At 43.6% G+C, this 24,475-nt stretch overlaps 1 protein-coding gene across 1 annotated transcript in view; it reads right to left on the reverse strand.

Moving 5' to 3' along the window:
* Nucleotides 1-24,475, reverse strand: part of fat2 (FAT atypical cadherin 2) — a 223,921-nt gene that overhangs the window by 170,050 nt on the left and 29,396 nt on the right. Inside the window, exons 3-4 of the mRNA XM_079556143.1 lie at nucleotides 12,350-12,408; nucleotides 9,689-9,997 (exon numbers count right to left, since the gene is read on the reverse strand). Of these exons, the coding sequence (XP_079412269.1) occupies nucleotides 9,689-9,997; nucleotides 12,350-12,408 (368 nt within the window). The remainder of the gene's footprint in view (nucleotides 1-9,688; nucleotides 9,998-12,349; nucleotides 12,409-24,475) is intronic.

The following is a 24,475-nucleotide window of genomic DNA, read 5'->3' on the forward strand; positions in this document are numbered from 1 at the left end:
ATGTCATACAATAGAACGCTGTCGGCCAATCAAATGACAGGAATCGTTTCTAAGCAACAGGCAGGAAACATGTGACCGGGCATCTTTGGAATTGCCCATATATGGTCATGTTCGTAGCAGCGGAGGGATTTTCTCCATCACTTTGACAAATGCTGAATTATGAAAATATAAATAAAAGATAAAGATACAGAGACATATTACTGACCTTGTATCACATGAATTACCGCATTTTGAGGGACTATTTTCTAGCAGATCACTCCGCCGCCGCGTAGCTTAAGCTGATGCTGCTCAAATATAAGTTCTTTTAAATGCAAAATGGTTAAAATCATTCTATGGACACAGACATTTATATGGTTAGTCTGGTGTTATAAGTGATTTGACTCAGGGGCTCTGTGGAGCGGGTCACACTGTTTTTAATGCAGGCTACTAGTTACCATAGACATAGCCTAGCCTAGCATTAGCCTAGCGTTAGCCTAGCACTAGCCTAGCACTAGCCTTGCACTAGCCTAGCACTAGCCTAGCATCGCTAAACTCTTCAAATATAAGGACAGCGTGAATAATAATGAAGAAAACTCTCCAGAAATCACCAACACACTGGATAACTCATCGTGTTTTTAAATGTAGCACTTTAAGATTATTTTGAATGGAAAGTGCGTTTTAAATTAAATCTCTTATTATTATTATTATTATTATCAGGATATGAACACATTATATAGCCACGTGTTAGATGGACAGTCTGCCCCAGGGCGGCTGTGGCTTCAATAACAGCTTGCTTACCACCAGCGAGTGTGGAGTGAATGAATGATGACTATGTGGCACTTTGAGGAACTTGTGACCCAGGCTTGTAAAGTGCAATACAAGTGTGAGCCATTGTTATTAATGAAGCTAGAGTCAAATCACAGCTCATTATTATTCATTTATTGGAAACATGCCTTGCTGTTTGCGGCGTAAAAGTATGGAATAGCTTGAATGTGTCACTCAAGAAATGTAACACGGTTTGCCAATTTAAATCTATGTATAAAAACATGGTGTTCACAAACTACTGAGCTGGATATTAATTATAATTTAACCTCTTAACTCCCACCTGAACGGATCCCATTTCATCCAGTTCGACTTTACCCTAATCAAAAAGCTTCTTGGGGAAAAAAGCACCAAAATAGCCACAAAAAATGAGAAGAAAACAAGGATGTAAACGCAACAAAAAAGTGACAAAAATTCAACAAAAATGTGACAAAAATTCAACGAAAATGTGACAAAAATTCAACAAAAAATGACAAAAATTCAACAAAAAAAAGACAAAAATGTGACAAAAATGTGACAAAAATTTGACAAAAATTTGACAAAAATTTGACAAAAATTCAACAAAAAAGTGACAAAAATTCAACCAAAAAGTGACAAAAATTCAACAAAAATGTGACAAAAATTCAACCAAAAAGTGACAAAAATTCAACAAAAATGTGACAAAAATATGATAAAAATTCAACAAAAATGTGACAAAAAGTGACAAAAATTAAAAAAGAAAAAAAAAAACGTACAAAAGGTGACACAACACAGCAACAACGCGAGGAAAAAGATCAGTTTTGTGGGTCTTAGCTTTCAAATGAGGCGCTCCACAGGCCTATATAATGGCCAAAGAGGACAGAATGCATTTGGTTTAGGCGGGTGGTAAGAAGTTAAACAACAATTTAAACAATCAGTAACACACTTCAACCCTCTCCTTTTTGAACAATTGCTGTAATGGCATCCATTACTTTTAGTATCATTGTTTTTAACCTCTTAACTCCCGCATGAACCGAGAGATCTTTTTCCTCACGTCATCAGATTTTTTTTCCATCATTTTTTTGTTGGGTATTCAACTCATTTTTGTAGCTTTTTTGTCATTTTTTTGTCATTTTTTTGTCATTTTTTTGTCATTTTTTTGTCATATTTTTGTCATATTTTTGTCATTTGTTCGTCAATTTCTTGTGACATTTTTGTGACATTTTCATCATTGTTTTCGTCTCAGTTTTGTCGCCATTTTCTCACCATTTTCCAGAAGCTTTTGGACTGGGGTAAAGCCAAACTGGAGAAAATGTGCTCGGTTCAGGTGGGAGTTAAGGGGTTAAATTGTTCAAAAATAAACTAAAACATTGCTCCATTTCCATCTTCTTTTCCGTCGCGTTTTCGTTGCCATTTTGACACTTTATTCTTCTAGACATGGGTAATACCTGAATACCTGGATAATAATTGGCGTTGGAAAGATAATCCCGATAATCCTTCATGAATACGTTTATGACTTCATGTGAGGCTTTAATGAGAATAAAGTTTGAAATGAGGCAGCGGGCCGTGGACACAGGCTGTTATCCAGTCGAGTGGGTCTGCGTGAGTGATTTATGTGATTTATGTGAGCGGACAGGAGCGAGGAGATGACAGACCGTCACTGATAATGACTCTGGACCACACACAGGTTTAAACGGCTTCAAACCAGACCAACGGGGGCTGAAAACCACCGTCGAACGCCTCTGTCGCTGACGGATACAGGGCTCATGGAGAGGGTAAAGGGGTTTGAAAGTGGCGTCTCATCTGGAATACTAACGCCTAATGTACGACAGTCAGTCAGGCTCACACTCATCAATTATACTGGGAAAGGATGTTTATTCATTATGGGCTGAAAGTGTCAGTCAGGAGGACATGGCTCTGTTTTAAAGATGATGAGATACAACTAGGCCTGTTTAACCTCTTACCCCCCATTTAAACCACATTTTCTCTGGTTCGGCTTCACCCAAATGACAACAACACAGTAAAGAAAGTCTGAGGGGGCGTGGTGTTAGTCTGAGGGGGCGTGGTGTTAGTCTTAGGGGGCGTGGTGTTAGTCTGAGGGGGCGTGGTGTTAGTCTGAGGGGGCGTGGTGTTAGTCTGAGGGGGCGTGGTGTCAGTCTTAGGGGGCGTGGTGTTAGTCTGAGGGGGCGTGGTGTTAGTCTGAGGGGGCGTGGTGTTAGTCTGAGGGGGCGTGGTGTTAGTCTGAGGGGGCGTGGTGTTAGTCTGAGGGGGCGTGGTGTTAGTCTGAGGGGGCGTGGTGTTAGTCTGAGGGGGCGTGGTGTTAGTCTGAGGGTGCGTGGTGTTAGTCTGAGGGGGCGTGGTGTTAGTCTGAGGGGGCGTGGTGTTAGTCTGAGGGGGCGTGGTGTTAGTCTGAGGGGGCGTGGTGTTAGTCTGAGGGGGCGTGGTGTTAGTCTGAGGGGGCGTGGTGTTAGTCTGAGGGTGCGTGGTGTTAGTCCAGTGGGGGGGTCCGCCCCTTTACACCCGTCTCCAGTTGTGCTAGTGGCAGGCCGTGATATTGCAGCCAGCTGCCCAAAAAGCCCTTTTTGTCATAGACACTCATGTAAAAGGAGCAGCCTGTAAAATGGTCCACAGGGCATCTGGAGTTTCAGACTATGGCAAATATATTTCTTAAAAATTACTATTTTTAGGACATGGACTTTTTTTCTTCGAAAAAAAATTGTAAAGCATCAAAAATACATTTTTAAAAGTTTTCTAATGACGTGACGTCACCAGGGCCGTTGACGTGCGCGAGCGTGTGCGTGATGACTCATGAACGAGCGGAGTTCTCTCTCGTGTGATTTAGCGGCTGAAGTCTGAGCAAAACAAATGAACGGACTGGACTAAAAACAAGGATAAACGCGAAATAACAAACATCTCAAGTAAGTTTATGTTTCTCTAAGTCTTTAGCCAAAAACTAAATACGAAATGTATGAGGAATATAGCATGTGTTTATCACATTGGATTATGGTTAATAAGAAACAACTAGTCTACATGTTATTAAACTCATTTCTGAAAATTAAATAATGGCACTAATAACCTGTAACTGTTTTATTAATTAAAAAAATACTACCAGCATTTAATGTACTTATGTACATGTACATTATTTGTGTAAGTAGAATGAAACACAAAAAAAATGCATGATTTCCGCATCTGTCCTGGATCCAGTACAGTACAGCACAGTACAGATAAATGCTATATAAAAAACAATATCTCACATTTTACCAATGAAAATGTAATATAAAACACTTTTGCAGTGCTCATTCTTTGTATTTCAGCCAAACCATTCTAGTTATGATGTTATACTAGCAAATACAGTGAAGTAATAACTCGATTTTTATCAATTCTATCACAATATCAAGACTTCCAGCACTTACGAAACTTCCCAGAAAAGTGACCGAGCGGAAGTTCATGAGCGCGGCTACGTACGTCCGAAGGGCCGCTAAGCGCCCGGTTGTTCAAAGAGCGGGCTTAACTAGCTTTTTAAGCCCCGCACTGACAAACTAACCCCCTAAGTCATCGTAGCATGGTAGCTTATTCGCCTGAAATGGCCTTAAAAAAACATTTTGTATTTAAAGAACGATGATATTAAGAGATTTTACTTTTTGCGTAATGGCGTCCGCTCCGCTCTGAGGCTTCGTCGGCAGCCGTGCGCGCTCACGCTGCTTTCACCCACTTGGGCCGTGGGGAGCATAGATACAGATGACGCGTCATACGGGTACTTTGGGCCGTTATGGCGGACGAAACTGGAGTCATGCGCCACTGAGCACCCCTATGTAAAGAGATAGGAGCTGGGACAGCATGCCTCTTCCATGTATATATTTCTATGTGTTAGTCTGAGGGGGCGTGGTGTTAGTCTGAGGGGGCGTGGTGTTAGTCTGAGGGGGCGTGGTGTTAGTCTGAGGGGCGTGGAGTTAGTCTGAGGGGGCGTGGTGTTAGTCTGAGGGGGCGTGGTGTTAGTCTGAGGGGGCGTGGTGTTAGTCTGAGGGGGTGTGGTGTTAGTCTGAGGGGGCGTGGTGTTAGTCTGAGGGGGCGTGGTGTTAGTCTGAGGGGGCGTGGTGTTAGTCTGAGGGGGTGTGGTGTTAGTCTGAGGGGGCGTGGTGTCAGTCTGAGGGGGCGTGGTGTTAGTCTGAGGGGGCGTGGTGTTAGTCTGAGGGGGCGTGGTGTCAGTCTGAGGGGGCGTGGTGTCAGTCTGAGGGGGCGTGGTGTTAGTCTGAGGGGGTGTGGTGTTAGTCCGAGGGGGCGTGGTGTTAGTCTGAGGGGGTGTGGTGTTAGTCTGAGGGGGCGTGGTGTCAGTCTGAGGGGGCGTGGTGTTAGTCTGAGGGGGCGTGGTGTTAGTCTGAGGGGGCGTGGAGTTAGTCTGAGGAGGCGTGGTGTTAGTCTGAGGGGGCGTGGTGTTAGTCTGAGGGGGTGTGGTGTTAGTCTTAGGGGGCGTGGTGTTAGTCTGAGGGGGCGTGGTGTTAGTCTGAGGGGCGTGGTGTTAGTCTGAGGGGCGTGGTGTTAGTCTGAGGGGGCGTGGTGTTAGTCTTAGGGGGCGTGGTGATAGTCTGAGGGGGCGTGGTGTTAGTCTGAGGGGCGTGGTATTTGTCTGAGGGGGCGTGGTGATAGTCTGAGGGGCGTGGTGTTAGTCTGAGGGGGCGTGGTGTTAGTCTGAGGGGGCGTGGTGTTAGTCTGAGGGGGTGTGGTGTTAGTCTTAGGGGGCGTGGTGTTAGTCTGAGGGGGCGTGGTGTTAGTCTGAGGGGCGTGGTGTTAGTCTGAGGGGGCGTGGTGTTAGTCTTAGGGGGCGTGGTGATAGTCTGAGGGGGCGTGGTGTTAGTCTGAGGGGGCGTGGTGTCAGTCTTAGGGGGCGTGGTGTTAGTCTGAGGGGGCGTGGTGTTAGTCTGAGGGGGCGTGGTGTTAGTCTGAGGGGGCGTGGTGTTAGTCTGAGGGGGCGTGGTGTTAGTCTGAGGGGGCGTGGTGATAGTCTGAGGGGGCGTGGTGTTAGTCTGAGGGGGCGTGGTGTTAGTCTGAGGGGGCGTGGTGTTAGTCTGAGGGGGCGTGGTGTTAGTCTGAGGGGGCGTGGTGTTAGTCTGAGGGGGCGTGGTGTTAGTCTGAGGGGGCGTGGTGATAGTCTGAGGGGGCGTGGTGTTAGTCTGAGGGGGCGTGACCACAAGCAGTGACAAAAACGTGATGAAAAGTGCGAAAAAGTCACAATCAGTTTAGTAGGCCTTAGCGTTCAAATTTGGCGTTACACTGGCCTATACAGGAGAAACTCCGAAAATCAGAATATCATTCAAAAGTTCATTTATTTCTGTAATTCAACTTAAAATGTGAAACTAATATATGATATAGACTCATGACATGCAGAGGGACAAATGTCAAGACTTTATTTGTATTTGGATAATCATGGCTTACCGTCCATTTTAAAAAATATTCTAATTTTATTGGAGATTTTTAATTAGTTTTTGTTTACAAGTTGAGCGATAATAATCAAAATGATAACAAACAAAGGCTACACATATCTCACTTTGCATGTAATGAGTCTGTATCATATATTAGCTCCACAGTTTAAGTTGAATTACAGAAGTAAATGCACTTTTTATCGATATTCAAATGTTCCGAGTTTCACCTGTATATAGGCTGTAAACTCCAGTCGAGAAGCTTTTAGATTTGGGTAAAGCTGAACTGGAGAAAATGCGCTTTTTTAAGGCGGGGGGTAAGAGATTAAACATGGCAACTTTTGGAAAAATGTCCTGTTAAATCAAGCATTTCAGGAGGAACTGATTAATCCACCATTACTTTAACGAATGCTGAAATATACTAAAAAAAGATACAGAGACATGGAGAGGAGCAAAGAGGTTCAACCCATTAAGGATAACTGACGATGCTAACCTGGAAGCTTCATGCTACATGTGCTAGCATTAGCTACAAGTGCCGTTTTCGCTACTGAACAATTTGCTGTGGCAAAAACATCCACATGGACCTGGTTTGGCCTGGCTTTATTGGCGTGTGATAAATATGTTGAGGGACATGTATGTTATGTAGTGCTCAAGACAGAGTGAAATAGTGCTCAAGACAGAGCGGGTCAAAACAAGACTTAAAAATAGTGCTCAAGACAGAGTGAAATAGTGCTCAAGACAGAGTAAAATAGTGCTCAAGACAGAGCGAGTCAAAACAAGACTTAAAAATAGTGCTCAAGACAGAGTGAAATAGTGCTCAAGACAGAGTAAAATAGTGCTCAAGACAGAGCGAGTCAAAACAAGACTTAAAAATAGTGCTCAAGACAGAGTGAATAGTGCTCAAGACAGAGTGAAGTAGTGCTCAAGACAGAGTGAAGTAGTGCTCAAGACAGAGCGGGTCAAAACAAGACTTAAAAATGCATATAACTGAAAGTATTGTATCTACACTCTTGCCTCTTACTGTAATTGATTAATATATTGATTGTATTTGTTTTTCTTATATTTTATGCTGCTTTAACTGTGAAGCACTTTGAATTGCCGTGTGTATGAATTGTGCTCTACAAATAAACTTGCCTTGCCTATGTTCTGTCCAAACCGAGTGTGGGAAAATGTGGATGTTCGTGCCTCGTCTGTTCATAATGTTTGAAGGGTGTGTATTTGTGTATTTTTTAAAAGCAGGTGTAAAAACGACCTGTCTGTGTGGAGAAAGCGTCTGAACTTCCCCTGGTCTCCCTGACGGAGCAGCTGCTGACACGCCGCTGTGAGGCAGGTGCCGCGCCCGTGTCTTTGAGGGGATTAAACACGCTTAATTTAGCGCCTTTACCTGAACGTGACGAGCCCGGGCCGAGCGGCGGAGAAAGCGCTTCTGTGACAAAGACCAGGCTCCAGAAACACAAGAGACGAGCGAGGAGGTGAAAGACGAGAGCCAGAGCGAGAACACAGGGCGCAGTGGAGCGGCAGGGCCATCACGCCAGGAGAAGTACTACACGATTAAAGCATCACAGGAGGAAAAGTACTACACAATTATACTACGTTCAATACATTCAGCTGGGGACGCTCTGAGAAACGAGACACGGCTCAGGGAAACTCACAGCTCTGTTTTAATAATGTGATTGTTGGTGATTCAAGTCTCAGAGTAAATAACAGCTCAAAAAGCATCAGTCTGTTCACATGTTACTAAAAATGTTACTAGGGTCCAAAGCTTGTCTACAAAACAAGTACTTTGAAAATAATGGGTTTTGAAAGGATAAATACACGTGTTTTGCCTGTCAGTGACCCCGTGTTCATCTGGGTGATTCGCTCGGCGCCTTTCAGCCTCTATGACGCTTTTTGGACACAGATCCATCCGCAGTGAAAACCTACCAGGCGCCCTGTTAACCACCCACACAGCTGCTGGGTCACTGAAGGTCAAACACGCACTAACATGAACGTTTATTTTGCATAAAAACTTGCATAATGCAGCTTTAAAATGAGATAAAAGTCAAAGGTGAGAAAAACATGCTGGTTCCACTGGCAATCTCAATATTTCAAGCACTTGAAATATTTCAAGTGCTTGAAATAGGTTTCCTCCGGGTACTCCGGTTTCCCCTACTACTAAAAACATGTGCAATAGGTGAATCCTCCAGCCAGGTGATTCTGACCACCAGCCTGGAGCCACATCATGGAGATGGGTCCCCGGGCGAGGCACTGCCGTCGACCACTGCTCCTTACGGGTCGCCCCAGCGGCATCGAAGGATGGGTTAAATGCAGAGGACACATTTCCCATACGGGGACAATACAAAACAAACAAACAAACTAACTTTAAAGCAACTTTTTATTAAAGGTCCAGGACCACTTACTGATCCAAGGATCTTATAATACGTAAGGATTCACTCTTTTCAAAGATTATGTCGTTTATGCCACTGTTTGTTCTCATAAATTTGTAACATATTAAAGGGGGGGTATTCTGCAAAATTGACTTTTTCAAGCTTTCCATCATGTTATGATGTCATTCCCTCATTAAAAACATGCCTGAAGTGTTGCCTTGGCACATTCACGTATTTTTGAGTAATCTGTAAAAACTCTGATGGCGGCCATTTTAGGGATAGGTTTGCCTGAGTCCTCCTAGGAACGCCCCCACCTCCTGGAGACGCCTCCGAGCTTTCGTCACCAGCCGAGTAACCAACCACTGCTCCTCAGCAGAACCCCCTCCCCACTGATGCCACAGACAGCGTGTGGAGGGGGCGTGTCGGAAAGGCTCAGAGGTTCTTAAAGAGACAGAGGCCTATTTCAAGACATTCACTACAGCCATTTTGAAAGAGCAATTTTCTACAAGGCAGTTATTCTAATTTACTGCATTTACAGACCAACAGAAGGTTTGGTCATCATTGTAGTGTGATATAGACTGGTGCTATGGGACTGAAAAAAGCATAATACCCCCTCTTTCAGAAAAAAAAATACAACAGGCTGAAGGATAAATACTGATTATAACTAAAAAAACAAACATCAAATTAAAGCAGAACTATGTCACTTGTTTTCCTTAATAAATCCTGTTCCTGTGGAGGTAATACAAGTGTCAATGGGATGATTGAGGGTCTTTCATCTCCCCCTGGTGTCTCTGGCCAGAAAACCACAATTGCAACTTTTACTTTGCCTGCACCGGGTCGGAGTCACCAATACACACTAATGGAATCATGATGAAGAAGCTAACAGGCTAACGGGCAAAGCTAGCTGCGGGCTAGCACCACTTAAACAGTATTTACAGCCAAGTTTGAGTAAAAAAAAAAGATCTCCATTGTGTAACTGGATGAACAATATCCCTCTGTCCCTTTGTCTTTTCTGTCTGCGTAGTATTTACTCTCACGGACAATTAATGAGTACAAAAAAACACAACATGCTACGACACCTGCAGTGCCGCTCATGGCCTCTAGGGGCACAAAAACATTCCAGTAAACAGTAAAAGTGTCTGAACTCACGGTGATGATGCTGTAGTTCCCGGGCCCGAAGTCTCCGTGCGCCATCACCGCGCCGCTCTCCGGGTCGACGTCGAAGCTGTCGCTGTCGCCCTGCAGCCTGTACGTCACCGCGGCGTTCGGGCCCTCGTCGTCGTCGCGGGCGACCAGCCGGCACGCCACCTGCTTCCCCGCGGTCTGCCTCTGCGCCGGGAGCCGCACGTGGAAGAGCTTATCCGTGAACTTGGGCCGATTGTCGTTCACGTCCAGGACGCGGATCACCACGGTGGCGGTGGATCTGAGCGGAGGCGAGCCGTTATCCGACACGATCACCTGGAGGAGGAGACGATAAAACATGAGCACTGTATCCCTCTATGCACTGCAAACACTGGCTTCATCTGGCTGTAGGATCTAATTTAACCCCCCACATTATTCATTCATTTATTAAGGCGAGAGAGAGAGAGAGAGAGAGTTTATGCAATTTAGCCATGTGGGCTTCAGCTTAGTTTATAAGTGAAAACAAAAGTATGCAAAGATGCCTTAATTTAAGAGCATATTGTTACAGTAATATTTAGAAGAAGAAAAAGAAGAACAAGAACAAGAAAAAGGAGAAGGAAGGAAAGACGGAAGGAAGGAGAAAGGAGGAAGGAGGAAGGAGAAAGGAGGAAGTAGAAAGAAGGAAGGAGGAAGGAGAAAGAAGGAAGGTGGAGGACAAAGAAGAAAGAAGGAGGAAGGAGAAAGAAGGAGAAGAAGGAGAAAGAAGGAAGGAGGAAGGAGAAAGGAGAAAGAAGAAGGAAGGAGGAAGGAGAAAGAAGGAGGAAGGAGAAGAAGGAAGGAGAAAGAAGGAAGGAGGAAGGAGAAAGAAGGAAGGCGGAGGACAAAGAAGAAAAAAGGAGGAAGGAGAAAGAAGGAGAAGAAGGAGAAAGAAGGAAGGAGGAAGGAGAAAGAAGGAAGGAGGAAGGAGAAAGAAGGAAGGAGGAAGGAGAAAGAAGGAAGAAGGATGAAGGAGAAAGAAGGAGAAAGGAGGAAGGAGAAAGAAGGAAGAAGGATGAAGGAGAAAGAAGGAAGAAGGATGAAGGAGAAAGAAGGAAGGATGAAGGAGAAAGAAGAAAGAAGGATGAAGGAGAAAGAAAGAAGGATGAAGGAGAAAGAAGAAAGAAGGATGAAGGAGAAAGAAGGAAGGATGAAGGAGAAAGAAGGAGGAAGGAGAAGAAGGAAGGAGAAAGAAGGAAGGAGGAAGGAGAAAGAAGGAAGGAGGAAGGAGAAGAAAAAAGGAGAAAGAAGGAAAGAGGAGGAAGGAGAAAGAAGGAAGGAGGAGGAAGGAGAAAGAAGGAGGAAGGAGAAGAAAAAAGGAGAAAGAAGGAAGGAGGAGGAAGGAGAAGAAGGAAGGAGAAAGAAGGAAGGAGGAAGGAGAAAGAAGAAAGAAGGAGAAAGAAGGAAGGAGGAAGGAGAAAGAAGGAAGGAGGATGAAGGAGAAAGAAGGAGAAAGGAGGAAGGAGAAAGAAGGAAGAAGGATGAAGGAGAAAGAAGGAAGGATGAAGGAGAAAGAAGGAAGAAGGATGAAGGAGAAAGAAGGAAGGATGAAGGAGAAAGAAGGAGAAAGGAGGAAGGAGAAAGAAGGAAGGATGAAGGAGAAAGAAGGAGGAAGGAGAAAGAAGGATGAAGGAGAAAGAAGGAAGGATGAAGGAGAAAGAAGAAAGAAGGAGGAAGGAGAAAGAAGAAAGGAGAAAGAAGAAAGAAGGAGGCATGAGAAAGAAGGAACGAGGAAGGAGAAAGAAGAAAGAAGGATGAAGGAGAAAGAAGGAAGGAGGAAGGAGAAAGAAGAAAGAAGGAAGGAGAAAGAAGAAAGAAGGAGGAAGGAGAAAAAGAAGAACTTTCTGTAAAACAGCGACACATTGTGCACTGGTACATGACACTGCTCCTGATCTGTCCTGTTAAACAGTGAGCGGCGACTCAGTGTCAGGTCAGGTGACAGAAAGAGGCGGGACATACGCCGGTGCCTTCACTCGTGTTCAGGAGAGGAAATACTTATTGTGAGGTTTGCGCCACTGCCAGGGAAGATTCAAAGATTACTCAAAGATGACTGAGCAGCTCGAAACCCAACTCCAGGTAAAAAAAAAAAACTTCATTCCGCAGAGTTTTGGGGGAGAATTTCCAACAGGCAGAAGTTCTGATGTAGAGTCACTGAGAAACTAAACAATAAACGAAAACCTTTCCCAGCCATTCTGTATAACAATGAACAATTTAACTAGAAAACGGAGAAAATGAAGCTATAAACTAAACAGCACTGGCTAAAAGAGGGTCATAAACGGATCAAAACAAAAGCTTTTTCTAATTATCAGAAGCCACTGCAGAATCAAAGCTGGAGCATCATTCAGTCTCAATGGTTTTTAAAATGAAAGTTCGCTGCCCCGTAACTTTATTAACTCGTTTCATCTTTTCCCTTAATGCGATAATGGTGTTGTTCACATTAATGAAACAGCCACAGAACAAACACATAAATAAAAGGAGCACGAGGATAAAAGCTTTGAAGCTAAAACACGGTCGTAAAGGAAAGTGTTGGAGCCCGCCTTTTTTTTTTTGCATTATTAAGCTACAAATATCTGTTCAAATGTTCATGAGGAAAAAACGCACAAAGCAAGTCTAAGAAGAGGATTGTGTATTTGTAATAAAAAAGAACGTGACCTCAATGCTGTGCTCGGGTTTGTCCTCTCGGTCCAGGGCGGTGTGTGTGCTGATCACTCCTGCAGAGACAAGCAGGAACACAGGTTAGCTTTGGACACTTTCCCACAAGGCAATTCAAAAGTGCTTCACAGTTGCACAAAATGACAAGAAAACAGATAAAATCAATAAAAACATCAACATAAAATGAATCAATTGCAGTAAAAGGCAAGAGTGCAGATCAGTGTTAATTTCGTCGACTAAAATATTTAGTCTTAATTTTAGTCAAAGTGATATTTTTTATGACTAAAATTGGACTAAAACTAAATTAAAAGTGTCTCATGAGACTAAAACTGTGACTAAAATGTCCAGATGTTTTAGTCGACTAAAATAAGACTAAATAAAAATGAAAAGGAGAGACTAAAATCATGCAAACTTGATTTGTCCGTCTGAAAGAGCCTAAGATGTAAATTCTCTGCTAAAGGATCAGCTGAGCTTTGTTCATGTGGAGCAGATTATAATGAATATTAATAATGCAAAAAATGCTAAATGCTAAATGCTAAATGCTAAAACTAGACTAAAATTGAAAAGACTAAAACAAAAATAAAATATGATAAAATACTTTCAGTGTCATATGCCTGGGGCAAAAAGAACTGTTTTCAGCCTGGATTTGAACATTGTCTGAGGCACATCCTCGTGAAGACTGTTCCAGATTTGAGCTTTAGCCTCAGCGTGTTTAGTCCTGACTCTGGAACCACCAGGAGGCCCCTCCCCTCCCTGAGATGGTTCATACGGCTCTAACATGTCAGAGATGGACTTTGGTGCTAAACCATGAAAAGACTCGTAACAGGCAGAGCTGTTTTAAAGTCTATTCTCTGAGCGACTGAAGCCAGTGCAGAGACCGGAGCACTGGACTAATATGGTCGTATTTCCTGGTTCTGTCTAACCTGCTGGAGACAAACACATGGATAAGTCTCTCTAAGTCTGGTTTTGACACTGTTCCTCTGATCTGAGCCATGTTTTTTCAGATGGTAAAAAGCTGCTGATGTTTTTGCTTTGATGTGGCTGTTTAAGTTCAGGTCTGAGTCCATGATCACTCCTAGATTTCGAACCTGATTTTTTTTGTTTCAGAGGGAGAGACTCGAGGTAAGGTAGGGAGGTTGTGTCTGTGGGACAAAAACAATGATCTCAGTTTAGTCTGAGTTTAGTTGGGGAAAGTTGTTTTTCCTCCACAAACTGATCTGTTGGATGCAGAGACAGAGTGAATCTACAGGCCCAGCCAGAATACTTGCTTTTCCTGCTCTTTACAGACGTGTATCTGGGATCAGGGGTGACTACTTCCAATTCCCGTGGGCCGTGATTGACAAGAATATAAACCAATCAGAGAAAAGCCAGATATGAGGAAGTACAGAGGAGGGGAAAGTATGTGAACCCTTTGGAATCTTTCACATTTCTGCCTAAAGTGTTGATAAAATGTGGTCTGATTTTTATTTAAATCACAAGAATGAGCAAACAGTCGTCTTTGGGGTTCACAGCACATCTGCACAGCGCCACCTACTGTTCTGGAGTGCGAATCAGAACTCTAGAACGTATTATCTTTCAAATGAAGTAAAAGTAAGTTTGCAACAAAGGACAAAACGAAGCACATGTACTTTCTCCGGCCCAGGAAGTTTGATTTGTTTTGTCAGTGATAACACATGTTTGACTCGGGCCAGAGGCGGCGAGAGGCTGATTATGCCCAAACAAACAAACAAACACGCCAGCGCTCCGTGTTCCCGTGTTCCCGTGTTCCTGTGGCGTGTGGCTCCTGGTTTATACATGATGTTTGGGTTGAAAGTCTGTTTTGGAGCGAGAGCCTCTGAAGTCGTTTAAAGTTAGAGGAGGGTGGGGTTTATTTTGATGCTTTTGTTGTGTGTTGTGTTTGTAGAGTTTATTGTTCCTGAAGGGAAATGTTTCCCATTTGATCCGTTTGTGGAAACTCTTTTCAGAACCCGTTCAAAGACGGACACCACGAAAAACAACTCATGTTCTTAACCTCTTACCACCTGCCTGAACCAGCCTGAACCAAATGCATTCTGTCCTCTTTGGCCATTATATAGGTCTGTGTAACACCTTATGTGAAAGCTAAGACCCACAAAACTGATCTTTTTCCTCGCGTTGTTGCTGTGTTGTGTCACCTTTTTTTATGTTTTTTTTTTTTTTTTTTATCACATTTTTGTTGAAATTTTGTCATTTTTTGTTGAATTTTTGTTGAATTTTTGTTGAATTTTTGTTGAATTTTTGTTGAATTTTTGTTGAATTTTTGTTGAATTTTTGTTGAATTTTTGTCACATTTTTGTTGAATTTTTATCACATTTTTATCACATTTTTATTGAATTTTTGTCATTTTTTTGTTGAATTTTTATCACATTTTTGTTGAATTTTTGTCATTTTTTTGTTGAATTTTTGTCACATTTTTGTTGAATATTTGTCACATTTTTGTTGAGTTTTTGTCACTTTTTTGTTGAATTTTTTATCACATTTTTGTCATTTTTTTGTTGAATTTTTATCACATTTTTGTTGAATTTTTGTCACTTTTTTGTTGAGTTTTTGTCACTTTTTTGTTGAGTTTTTGTCACTTTTTTGTCACGTTTACATCCTTGTTTTGGTGCTTTTTTCCCCTAGAAGCTTTTTGATTAGGGTAAAGCCAAACTGGAGAAAATGGGATCCGTTCAGGTGGGAGTTAAGGGGTTAAGATGAGACCCTGCAGCTGCAAAGGGAAAAACATTTACAGATATGATTTCAGCTGATATATAAATAAAGGCAGTGGTGTGCCGTCAGGGCCAGCAGGGCCTTCTCTGCGAGCCCAGGCCAAATGAGGAAAAAATGTGTGAAAAGTTTTCTAATTATTTCTAATTATTTCTTATATTGGTTTTGTTGAGGTGTAACTGTAAATTCCTACTCAAAAAGTGCCTTAAACACGTCTGGTGAGCTGCTCCTCCTCCTTCAGAACAGATTCTGCAGGCCCTTTGCTGTCAGGCCACACACATGACTGACAGCCAGCGTGACTGACAGAATTATCAGCCAATCAGAATTCGATGTACATTGACAGTCCGCCCCCCAGGACCTTCAGTAGCTCAGCAGCTTCCCCTAGAAGTGAACTGGATAAACAGATATTCCTCTTGGAAACATCTGAATGAAATGGATTCACTGATCACGGATTTCCTCATGAAGAGCTTCGAGAGCAAAGCAGTGGGACAGGAGAAGAGTTTGGACGGTGGATTTTGCGTTTGAGTTGATCTCTGATGTCTCGCTCTGTCAACAAAACATCTCCGCCTGTTTCCATGTTATAACGTTGACACATCCTTTAGTGAACAAATGCCAAAGCAAAAAGGCAGTTTTATCCATGCGCCTACTGTCAGTTTATATGGCTTTGACTGCTTTCAGATAAAAAATTGCAGAAAGCACCTTTAAACGCAACTGTCAAGGATTACGACTCAACACAATGAAAGATAAATGATTAGTTCCCTCTTCATATGTTTCCCATATTTGCTGAAATGACTTTGTCAAACGTCGGCTGGTGACCCCTCCCCTTTAAAGAGTCCGAAGGTCAACTACAGCCGTGTTTCCCAACCAGGGGTACGGGGACCAAGCAGGGGGTACTTGGAACTATTTCAGATTGAAAAAGGGAAAATTTAACATATTTTTTTTTATAGGAAAAGCCATATTTTTCAGTAAAATGTGTTGCTTTGGGAGAGTTTTATGTTTATTTTGACTGCAACATTGTCCTTTTCCTTACAAATACTACTTTTAAGTAATTACTTTCTAAATAAACTGTAACACCCTTGAGGTAGGGGGTGCACGGTTGACCACTGAGAGGCCAAAGTGGGGAACCATTGAACTCCAGGTCTGGACTTGTCACTGAACGGCCTTTATCATCGCCTGATATCGTCCAACATGGCGGCTGAGTGGAAACAGTTGCGATCTTGTGTTCTGACTAATGACCCCCCCCCTCTGTGTGAAGTCCTAATGGAGTCTGAGAAGTGGGGGCTGTTTGCAGAAGGAGAAAGACGAGCTCTGACCTGCATCACAGTCTCTGGCCTGTCCACTGGCCTCAGTATCGACGGCTCAGTGACTGTATAATATTAAAGGGAGATTCTGAACTAGTTTTCTCCCTTTACATCCTGAACGAGTTTATGCTACGTCTCCTTTAGCGAGCCTGGGATTTCACTGAAGCTGACAGTTTGTTTCGGTTTTTGGTAAGATCAGATATCACTCACTACGTTCATAAAAATGTCGGAAACAGAGGCCTCTTCCCTGCAGCTCCACGTGAGCCAGAGACACTCGGGATGTGCTTCCAGTAAAAATAACCGACGGCTGCGTCAATCGCCAGTGTTTTCTTTGACTGCGAGCGGAGGAGCTTAAACCGTTCAGACGTGGAGCTGGAAACGGCTCGTGAAAAACCGTCAGTCTCAGAGGCGACAAACGTCAGTCAGGGAAGAGGAAATATGCACCGACAAAACTGGAGGAAAGTTTAGATGAAGGACTTTTCTGTAATGTTTGTGGTTTCATAGTGATTTAGTTTAGCCTTGAGTGAACCTCGAATCCTGATTTTAATCTTTTATGCTCTATATTTGTTGTATTTCAGTCCCAACCATAAAAGTTCTGCTATAATCACATCCCTCCTGCTCTCCTATACATGTTTCCAACGACATCACGCAAAATTCCCGCAGCCATTTTGAAAACCGAGGTAGAATTATGCAGTCAGGGGCTGTGTCCGAATGTCCACACTCTCCACTATATAGTGACTATATAGTGCTCACGCCATGTTGTAGGGGTGTCCGAATGTCCAGAGGGAAAAAAGTAGTCCACTCGAAATTTCCCACAATGCATCTCGAAAAGTAGTGAGCATCGATGGTCACTAATCGGGTCAATATAGACCACAATGCATTGCGAGAGTCGGAGAAGAGCCTGACAGCGACAGGTCTTTGAACTAAACACGACTGAAGTAAATCAGCTGTTTCAGTCGTGTGTTTGTGTTTCTCATGAATAAACGACTAAAATATAAACGGTTACGGTGAAAAGATGCTAACGTTAGCTGCTAACCTTTAGCTTGAGCTGTTAAATGACCGACAGCTTCCTCTCGAATAATCCAAGCCATTCATGTAAAATCCATGTTAAATATAAAGTATCTGACTCGTATTTATTCATAAATATTCCACTGTCTCTGAGTTTGGTCTTTTATCACAGAAATATTTTATTCCCGGAGTTTAGCGAACTTTTAGCAGATGTCGCCACTCAATCTGCTGGTGTTCGGACACCGGGCTGTGACCTACTTTCGGCAGGTCTTTGAGCTCACGCTGGAGAGTTTTTTTTTTTTTTGTGATGATAGTTTTAATTTTAATTCAAATGTCAAATAAAATTCTGTTTCATAAAATGAACGTTTGTAACAATAAATGAATTCAAATAAATAACAAAAAAAAAAACATATCTGCAGCCGCAGCGCGCCTGACGTCACGCAGCTCGGAGAAAGTCGTGGCTTGTGTCCGAATCGCCAACAGAATCAGTGACTATATAGTGACTATATAGTGCGGGCCTATGTAGTGAATGAGGGGTTAGGGACTAGGGTGGACATTCGGACACAGCCAGGGTTTAAGCTGCTCAAGATGTTAGCATGCTACCGGTTAGCAACTGTCAACCAACTGTCAATGGCTTCAACACAAAGAAACACTGAGGAAATACTCCAGTAACAGCTCTGACCTCTGTCACATGTTGTATCCAAGGCTTTCTCTTGGAGAGGTCAGAGCTGAGCTGTTGAAGCTAAATGCTAACCAGTAGCATGCTAACGCTTCTTCACATAAAAATGTTACTCTTATCTTCTTGAGCATCGATTACGAGAAAATTCTAAAACTAAATACATTAATTGTTGAAGTGTAGGATCTGATTCTTGGTGCTGGACCATGTCGAAAGGAGCCGGCGTTTTGACAGAAACTGGAGACTTTGCGAGTGTGGCTAATGCTAGCTTAGCGGGCCATTCATTCCTGTGATGTAGCTTCGTCTATATGGATCAGTTAGTATTGGTTATTAAAATGTAATTATGTAAACTGTGTGGGTAAATGTTTCCTATGTGCACTTGACTCATGTATATTTTTAGAGTTGTCATGACATTCTCTATTATCTTTCCAGCTTCAAGGCAGTGCTTTTAGTGTGAATGCAATCCAGATATAATCTCACATCCTTACGACATCACAGCTCTTTCCCCATCAGTCTCAAAACACAAATCCTGACATGTTTCTGCACAAAAAACAAGGTGCAGCAAATGACCAAATGGAGCGCAGACCTTAAGAATAGGCACTAACTAGCCTAACTGCCGGTTCCATGTCTCTCTTTGACAGAAAAGGCGGCCCGTGGACGAGGCGCGGCACGCTCAGAATGCGCCTCAATCACTAACATCTCACAATGACACGTTTCCTCGCTGATTCCCATGGACTCTGGGCTTTGAAACCCCCGGAGCGGCACAGTTAGGCTCGATCCACGCTGTCATTAGGCTGAACCCGCCGTTCCAATAAAACACAGTGGTAATAGTTTTAGGTCGAGGTAACTGCTCTCGAGCTGTAAATGAGAGAGGAGCCATGGCGCTGTTGACGGCATTTCAAAATGAATATAATTGTAGAATATAGTTCGAGTGTCTATGATTACGTTTTATGTCTCAATTTACAAGGTTGAATCAGGGTTTATACAGGTAGTACTACACTGCCTGACCAAAAAACAAGTCGCCACCTGGATTTAACAAACTGTCCTGGCCTGAGGCTGTTGGTCAGGTTCAGGTTGAGAAACACAAAGATGAGCTGACGACCTGAGGGTCCTCGATCAATGGGTTTCTTCTTCCCTGACGATACGGGCTTATCCAAACATGACAATGCCGGGATTCATCGGGCTCACGGTGTGAAAGAGTGGTTCAGGGAGCAGGGGACTCGCTTTCACACATGGATTGGCCGAGATCTTGATGAAAACATGAATGCGACACTGGATCTTTTGACATGGCAGAACAAAACAATGCCACAGTGAATAAGTGCTGTGCTCAAACTTAAAGGCGTCAAACCAGAGCTCAGGAGTGTTTCTGTGGTGACATTTTGTTCTTGGTGCGGTGAATATTTTCACCTGTTATCTGCCAGCTTAGGGTTAGCGATTATGCACATCCAAACCTCAAAGCGTATTGACAGGAGGGCTTACTGCAGAGGCCTCCAGCCTTTTTTACCCAGCGAGAACAACATGTCAAAGAACAACTTAGGATTCACAGATACTCAGGTGGGGGACAAGGAGCAGGAGAGAGGAGAGGTTTGAGAGACGGGTCAAGGAAGCCATATATGAGCGAGCCATAAAACATCAACATAAATATGAGAGAGCCATGTGCCCGGCCATCAACAGACGAGGGGACTCAGGTTCCAGCTGTCCAACACCTGGGACAGATGCCCCCACACGGCCTGGACCCGGGCCATGTCTGGGGCCCCCGCCACGTCACTGGGTATTCACCATCCACGCCCACCGCATCGATATCAGGTGGGTGTGGTCACCACGGACCACAGCTTTGAGGAAGCTGTCTGGATGGACAGCGAAAGTCCAGTTGTGTTGATTAACCCATTTCTTTTAGTTTAAGTAACTACCTGGATGACTGAGAAACAACATTGTTTTATCAAGTCAGAATACATGATGATGAACCAATGCACTTTCCATATTCTAATTTCTAGTTTCACCTGTAGATGCCAATGTGATGCTTAACCTGTTATCTGCCAGTTTAGGGTTAGATTTAGAGTTAGCAATTATTCATTTCCAAATCTCAAAGCGTATAGACCGGGGCGTCCAAAGGGGCCGCATGTTGAAGCGTACATGGGGTGAAGAGCAATAGATCGGTGGTTAGTGCCGCGAAACCTTCGACTATAGCAGAGGTATAAAATGGTTCCCCATACCTTTTATGCCTAAAACCTCCATTACAGCTCTCACAATAAGAGTTAGAATTGTGTAGAATTATTACATTTCAAATTAAAAAAAACTATCTCTGATGATGTGTACCAATTCGGCAAGAAAAGGGTCACTACAAATCGGTCTGAGGGCAGCATTTTGGACACTCTGGTGTAACTGTAGAGCTCACAGCCTATACACCAGTGCGATACCTCATTTGAAAGCCAAGAGCCATAGTTTCTAAAACTATATGTGAGATCAGTGTGAGTGAAACACAACTTACATCACATTTGCCTTTCCTAACCCAAACCCCCGGACTCTAACCCTCACCATAACCCCCTGACTCTAACCCTCACCATAACCCCCTGATCAGGGTGGACGGTAAATAACAGGTTAACAGCACCAAAAAACTGTGCAGAATTAATCTTTTAAAAATGTGCGAATGTGTGAGTCAAACAGAGAAATTGGACACGACCGGCAACTTTCGAGATAAAGAAAAAAGTACAATTTCAGTCAGACATGTCGATAATCCAGATCAAAGTTCAAATTCCTTTCTGAATCTTCAGGTCTCGGTTTTCAAGGTTAAACGTTTTCAAGTCCTCGTGGGAAAAGCGGACACTTCCTCCAAAGCTGTCAGGAGCAGAGGAGGCGCCCGGGGCTGGTCCTCAGACCTGAGCCGAGGTCCTGGAGCCCAGAGCCGGGGGATTAGCTAATTGTCCATGTTTTAAGTCGATGGAGACAAAGCTAAGAGCAGGATCTGCAGCGTCGACATCTAAAGAGCCGCTTCGTGATGTTTCAAACCACGTAAAGAATCGCCGAAGCAAACATGAGGAGATGACTTATTCCTAGAGCGAAGGAAGACGATGCAACGTCCGAATCGCAAGAAGCCAAAGAACATCGCAAATCTGACCAGGATTAACACAGAAAACACAGATAAGATCAGAACCATCCGAAAAATTAGAAAAGAAGTCGATAAGATTCATTAAATACACACTTTCTAATTCACAGAGTAATTCACTGTTTCTTCAATCAAAAATCTGGAAGTTCTATGACTTTTAAGACCTGCACATTTCTTCTTCTGAGACACTGAAGAGGCACCAAGAACCCCCACACCTGCAGCAACAGAGGAAACAAGGAGGTATCCGGGCAAGACTCACAGATAAGCCACACGCGCCTCAATCCCTACTGTAGTTCTGGCTAATGGAGACTTAAACAGATCAGCTGCTCAGCTCTTCAGAAGATGGTGAAAGACTGTTGTGGTGGAGGAAGGAGGAGGTGGAGGAGCTGAACAGTGCAGAGAAAACGAAAGTGGCTGAAGGATTTAGGATCTGCAGAAGAGACGAGGAGGAGAGTTTATTCTTCTGACGTAAAAACATGTCAGTCCAAAAACACAGACTGACTCGTGTTTTTCTACTCGTCACCTGTGGCTTGTGGACGGCGGTGGAGCAAAGAGGGGCGGAGTCAAACCGTCACAGATCCATGAGGAAAACTCAGTATAAGGTCAGTAGATTATGGATCACAGACTCTGGAGCTGTGATGTCACCGAGACGTCGTAACAACGGAGCCACGTAAACGGCGTTTTCAGATCTTTCCTCTGGGACCTGGTTTGGAAAATGGTCGTTTACAGACGCCCAAAACGCCGGCTCGTATGGACGATACACTGGACTGATAAAATATCTTTGGGCTTGGTCCTCAGCTTGACTTCGTGTGGACAGGGCCTGAAAGCAGCCCAGAAACCTCCAAAAACATGCGGCTCAGGTCGGCCCACAGGACTAACACCTGCACACTACTTTGACAAATTTGTACAGGGCCAAGTTTATTTACCAAGTTAAACATAATAAATCCCTTAAATGCCTGCAAACATTCTTTACCCAGTAAGAAAGTAAATTTAATCTGAGAGGAACATGTTCAATCAGCCATGTTCTGCCTGCGCCTGCTCATGGATCGACTTTACTGTTTGACTTGAAAGTGTTTTGAATGATTTGTAAATTGACCAAACCGAAATAAATGAAATGAAACATGTCGCCAACCCATGTATGTAAGAAACCTGTGTGTTTACAAGGATGTCCAGTGCATGTCACAGTCAGACCTTTGGCCCAGAGCAGGATCGGCACGTTGGTTTGGTGTCGGGCCAGTTTTTCTGACTCATCAAAAGTCCTGGGGCTGAATCTCCAAAATGTGGTCCAATGTAAATCCACACGTTCTCCAAATCCCAGTGTTCGTCGTATCTGTCCTACGAAGGCGGTGGGAGGAAAGTGATTCGATGCTGCAGGGCCGGATTTGAAGGCTCAGAGTTATTATTATTGAGCTCATTTAATCTTAATGGTAATACTTATTCCCTATAATAAAAGCCTATAGTTCGATATCTCCTGTGATCTCCTGCCAACCGCTCATACTCCCCTTGATTCACTTCCTCATTGTGTTTTTTAACAAGACCTCATCTTCTGAAGTCCACATTTCCGACACAAAGCAGAGTAATGGCCTCTGTCTCGCTGCCCGGCGCTTTACACCGTCGAGCACAGATTTATTGCGCAGCTGAATAAAGACGTGATTGTTTAGTCACTGTTTAGTCACCGCTCCTGTTCAGACACGAGCGTTTCACATTGGCGACATTTATACCAGTCAACAAGAGCCGTCACGTCCCGGAGATCAGGCCTTGGCACGGAGAGAAGCCAAAGAATGGAGTCGGCTTTCAGGCTTTTTGTGAAACACCCACGAACTTTGGTGCCATTTTGATGTTATGTTTAAGTGCATGAAGGACTGAGAGGAAACGTCGATTTCTGAGCGCTGGAACGTCCTGCACACGTCTGCTGAATCTGCCAGCTGTTAGTCACTCGCGGAGAATAACGTGTGAGTGAGAGCGAGGCTTTTGTGGCGCAACGAGCCACGTGTTTAATCAAACGAAATCGTGAAAAGAAATGAGGAAATCCTGCGAGCGGAGAGACAAAGAGAGGGACGTGTTTTAACCCGATGGTCCTCAAACACAGCTGCCTTTGCACAGAGGAGCTCCGTAAATCACCTCCTCCTGTCGACCCCGCGCTCACGTCCACTTTGTTTATGGGGGAAAAGATCGTAAACTTTTCAGACGTAAAAAAAAGACGAAACAAAAAAAGTGACAAACGAGGGCGACTGACCATCGTGTTTAAACAGCGGATCTCAAACAGCAGCGAAAGTGCCCGAAAAACTATGGTATCGGGAATCGGCTACAAATATCCAATACTGAACCCGGTTTGGATTAGGGCTGAAACAACTAATCGATTATTGCTATTTTTGTAATCGATGAATTGTTTTCTAGTACACACAGACTCAAATAGAGCAAAAATTACGTGAAAATGGTGTATTTTTTTATGAAAAGCTACGTGGCACAGCGGTTAGCGCTCGTGCCTCACAGCTTGAAGGTCCCGAGTTCGATTCCCGCCTGAACGGGGCCTTTCTGTGTGGAGTTTGCATGTTCTCCCCGTGTCTGTGTAGGTTAGTGCTAAAAACATGTGCAATAGGTGAACCCCTCCAGCCAGGTGTTTCTCACCACCAGCCTGGCTCCACATCATGGACCCAGCGACACCGAGGGTGGGTCAAATGCAGAGAACTCATCATCTCTACAGAGATTAATAAAAGTACAACTCAACTTCACTTAGTGTTTTGTCCAATCAGAAACTAGAATTAGCACCAAGAGTCTCCAAAAACATTCACTTTTGTCTACTCCATCAACACGTCCTCAAGCGATGCCACTTTAGCTTTATGTGATAAAAAAAAGAAAATGTTCATACACCATTCACAGCCAGTGATTAATCGATTAATCGTGAAATAATCGGGAGATGAATCAATTACCACATAATGGTTTGTTGCAGCTCTGTTTTGGATCACCGTTTTAAAAACACAGTTTTCACCAAATCTCATAATGGACATGCTGTGTGTCATTCTGAAGCTCAGGACCCGGAGAATCCAATCAAATGTATTTGCATTACAGTTTATTAATAGATATAAGAGCCTATAACTGATCACATCGGATAAAAAGATAACAAGAAACAGACTTTATTGGTCTCACAATGTTTCTCCAGCGGACCAACTTTTTCACTATCAGTTTGCGTGAGATAAAATGGCCGCTCCGCCACATCTGCAGATCGTGTCAACTCTCTCCTCTAATGCCACTCTCCTCTCCCCTAATGTCACTCTCCTCTCCCCTAATGCCACTCTCCTCTCCCCTAATGCCAC

Source organism: Gobius niger, assembly GCF_951799975.1.
Source record: "Gobius niger genome assembly, chromosome: 5".
NCBI lineage: Eukaryota > Metazoa > Chordata > Actinopteri > Gobiiformes > Gobiidae > Gobius > Gobius niger.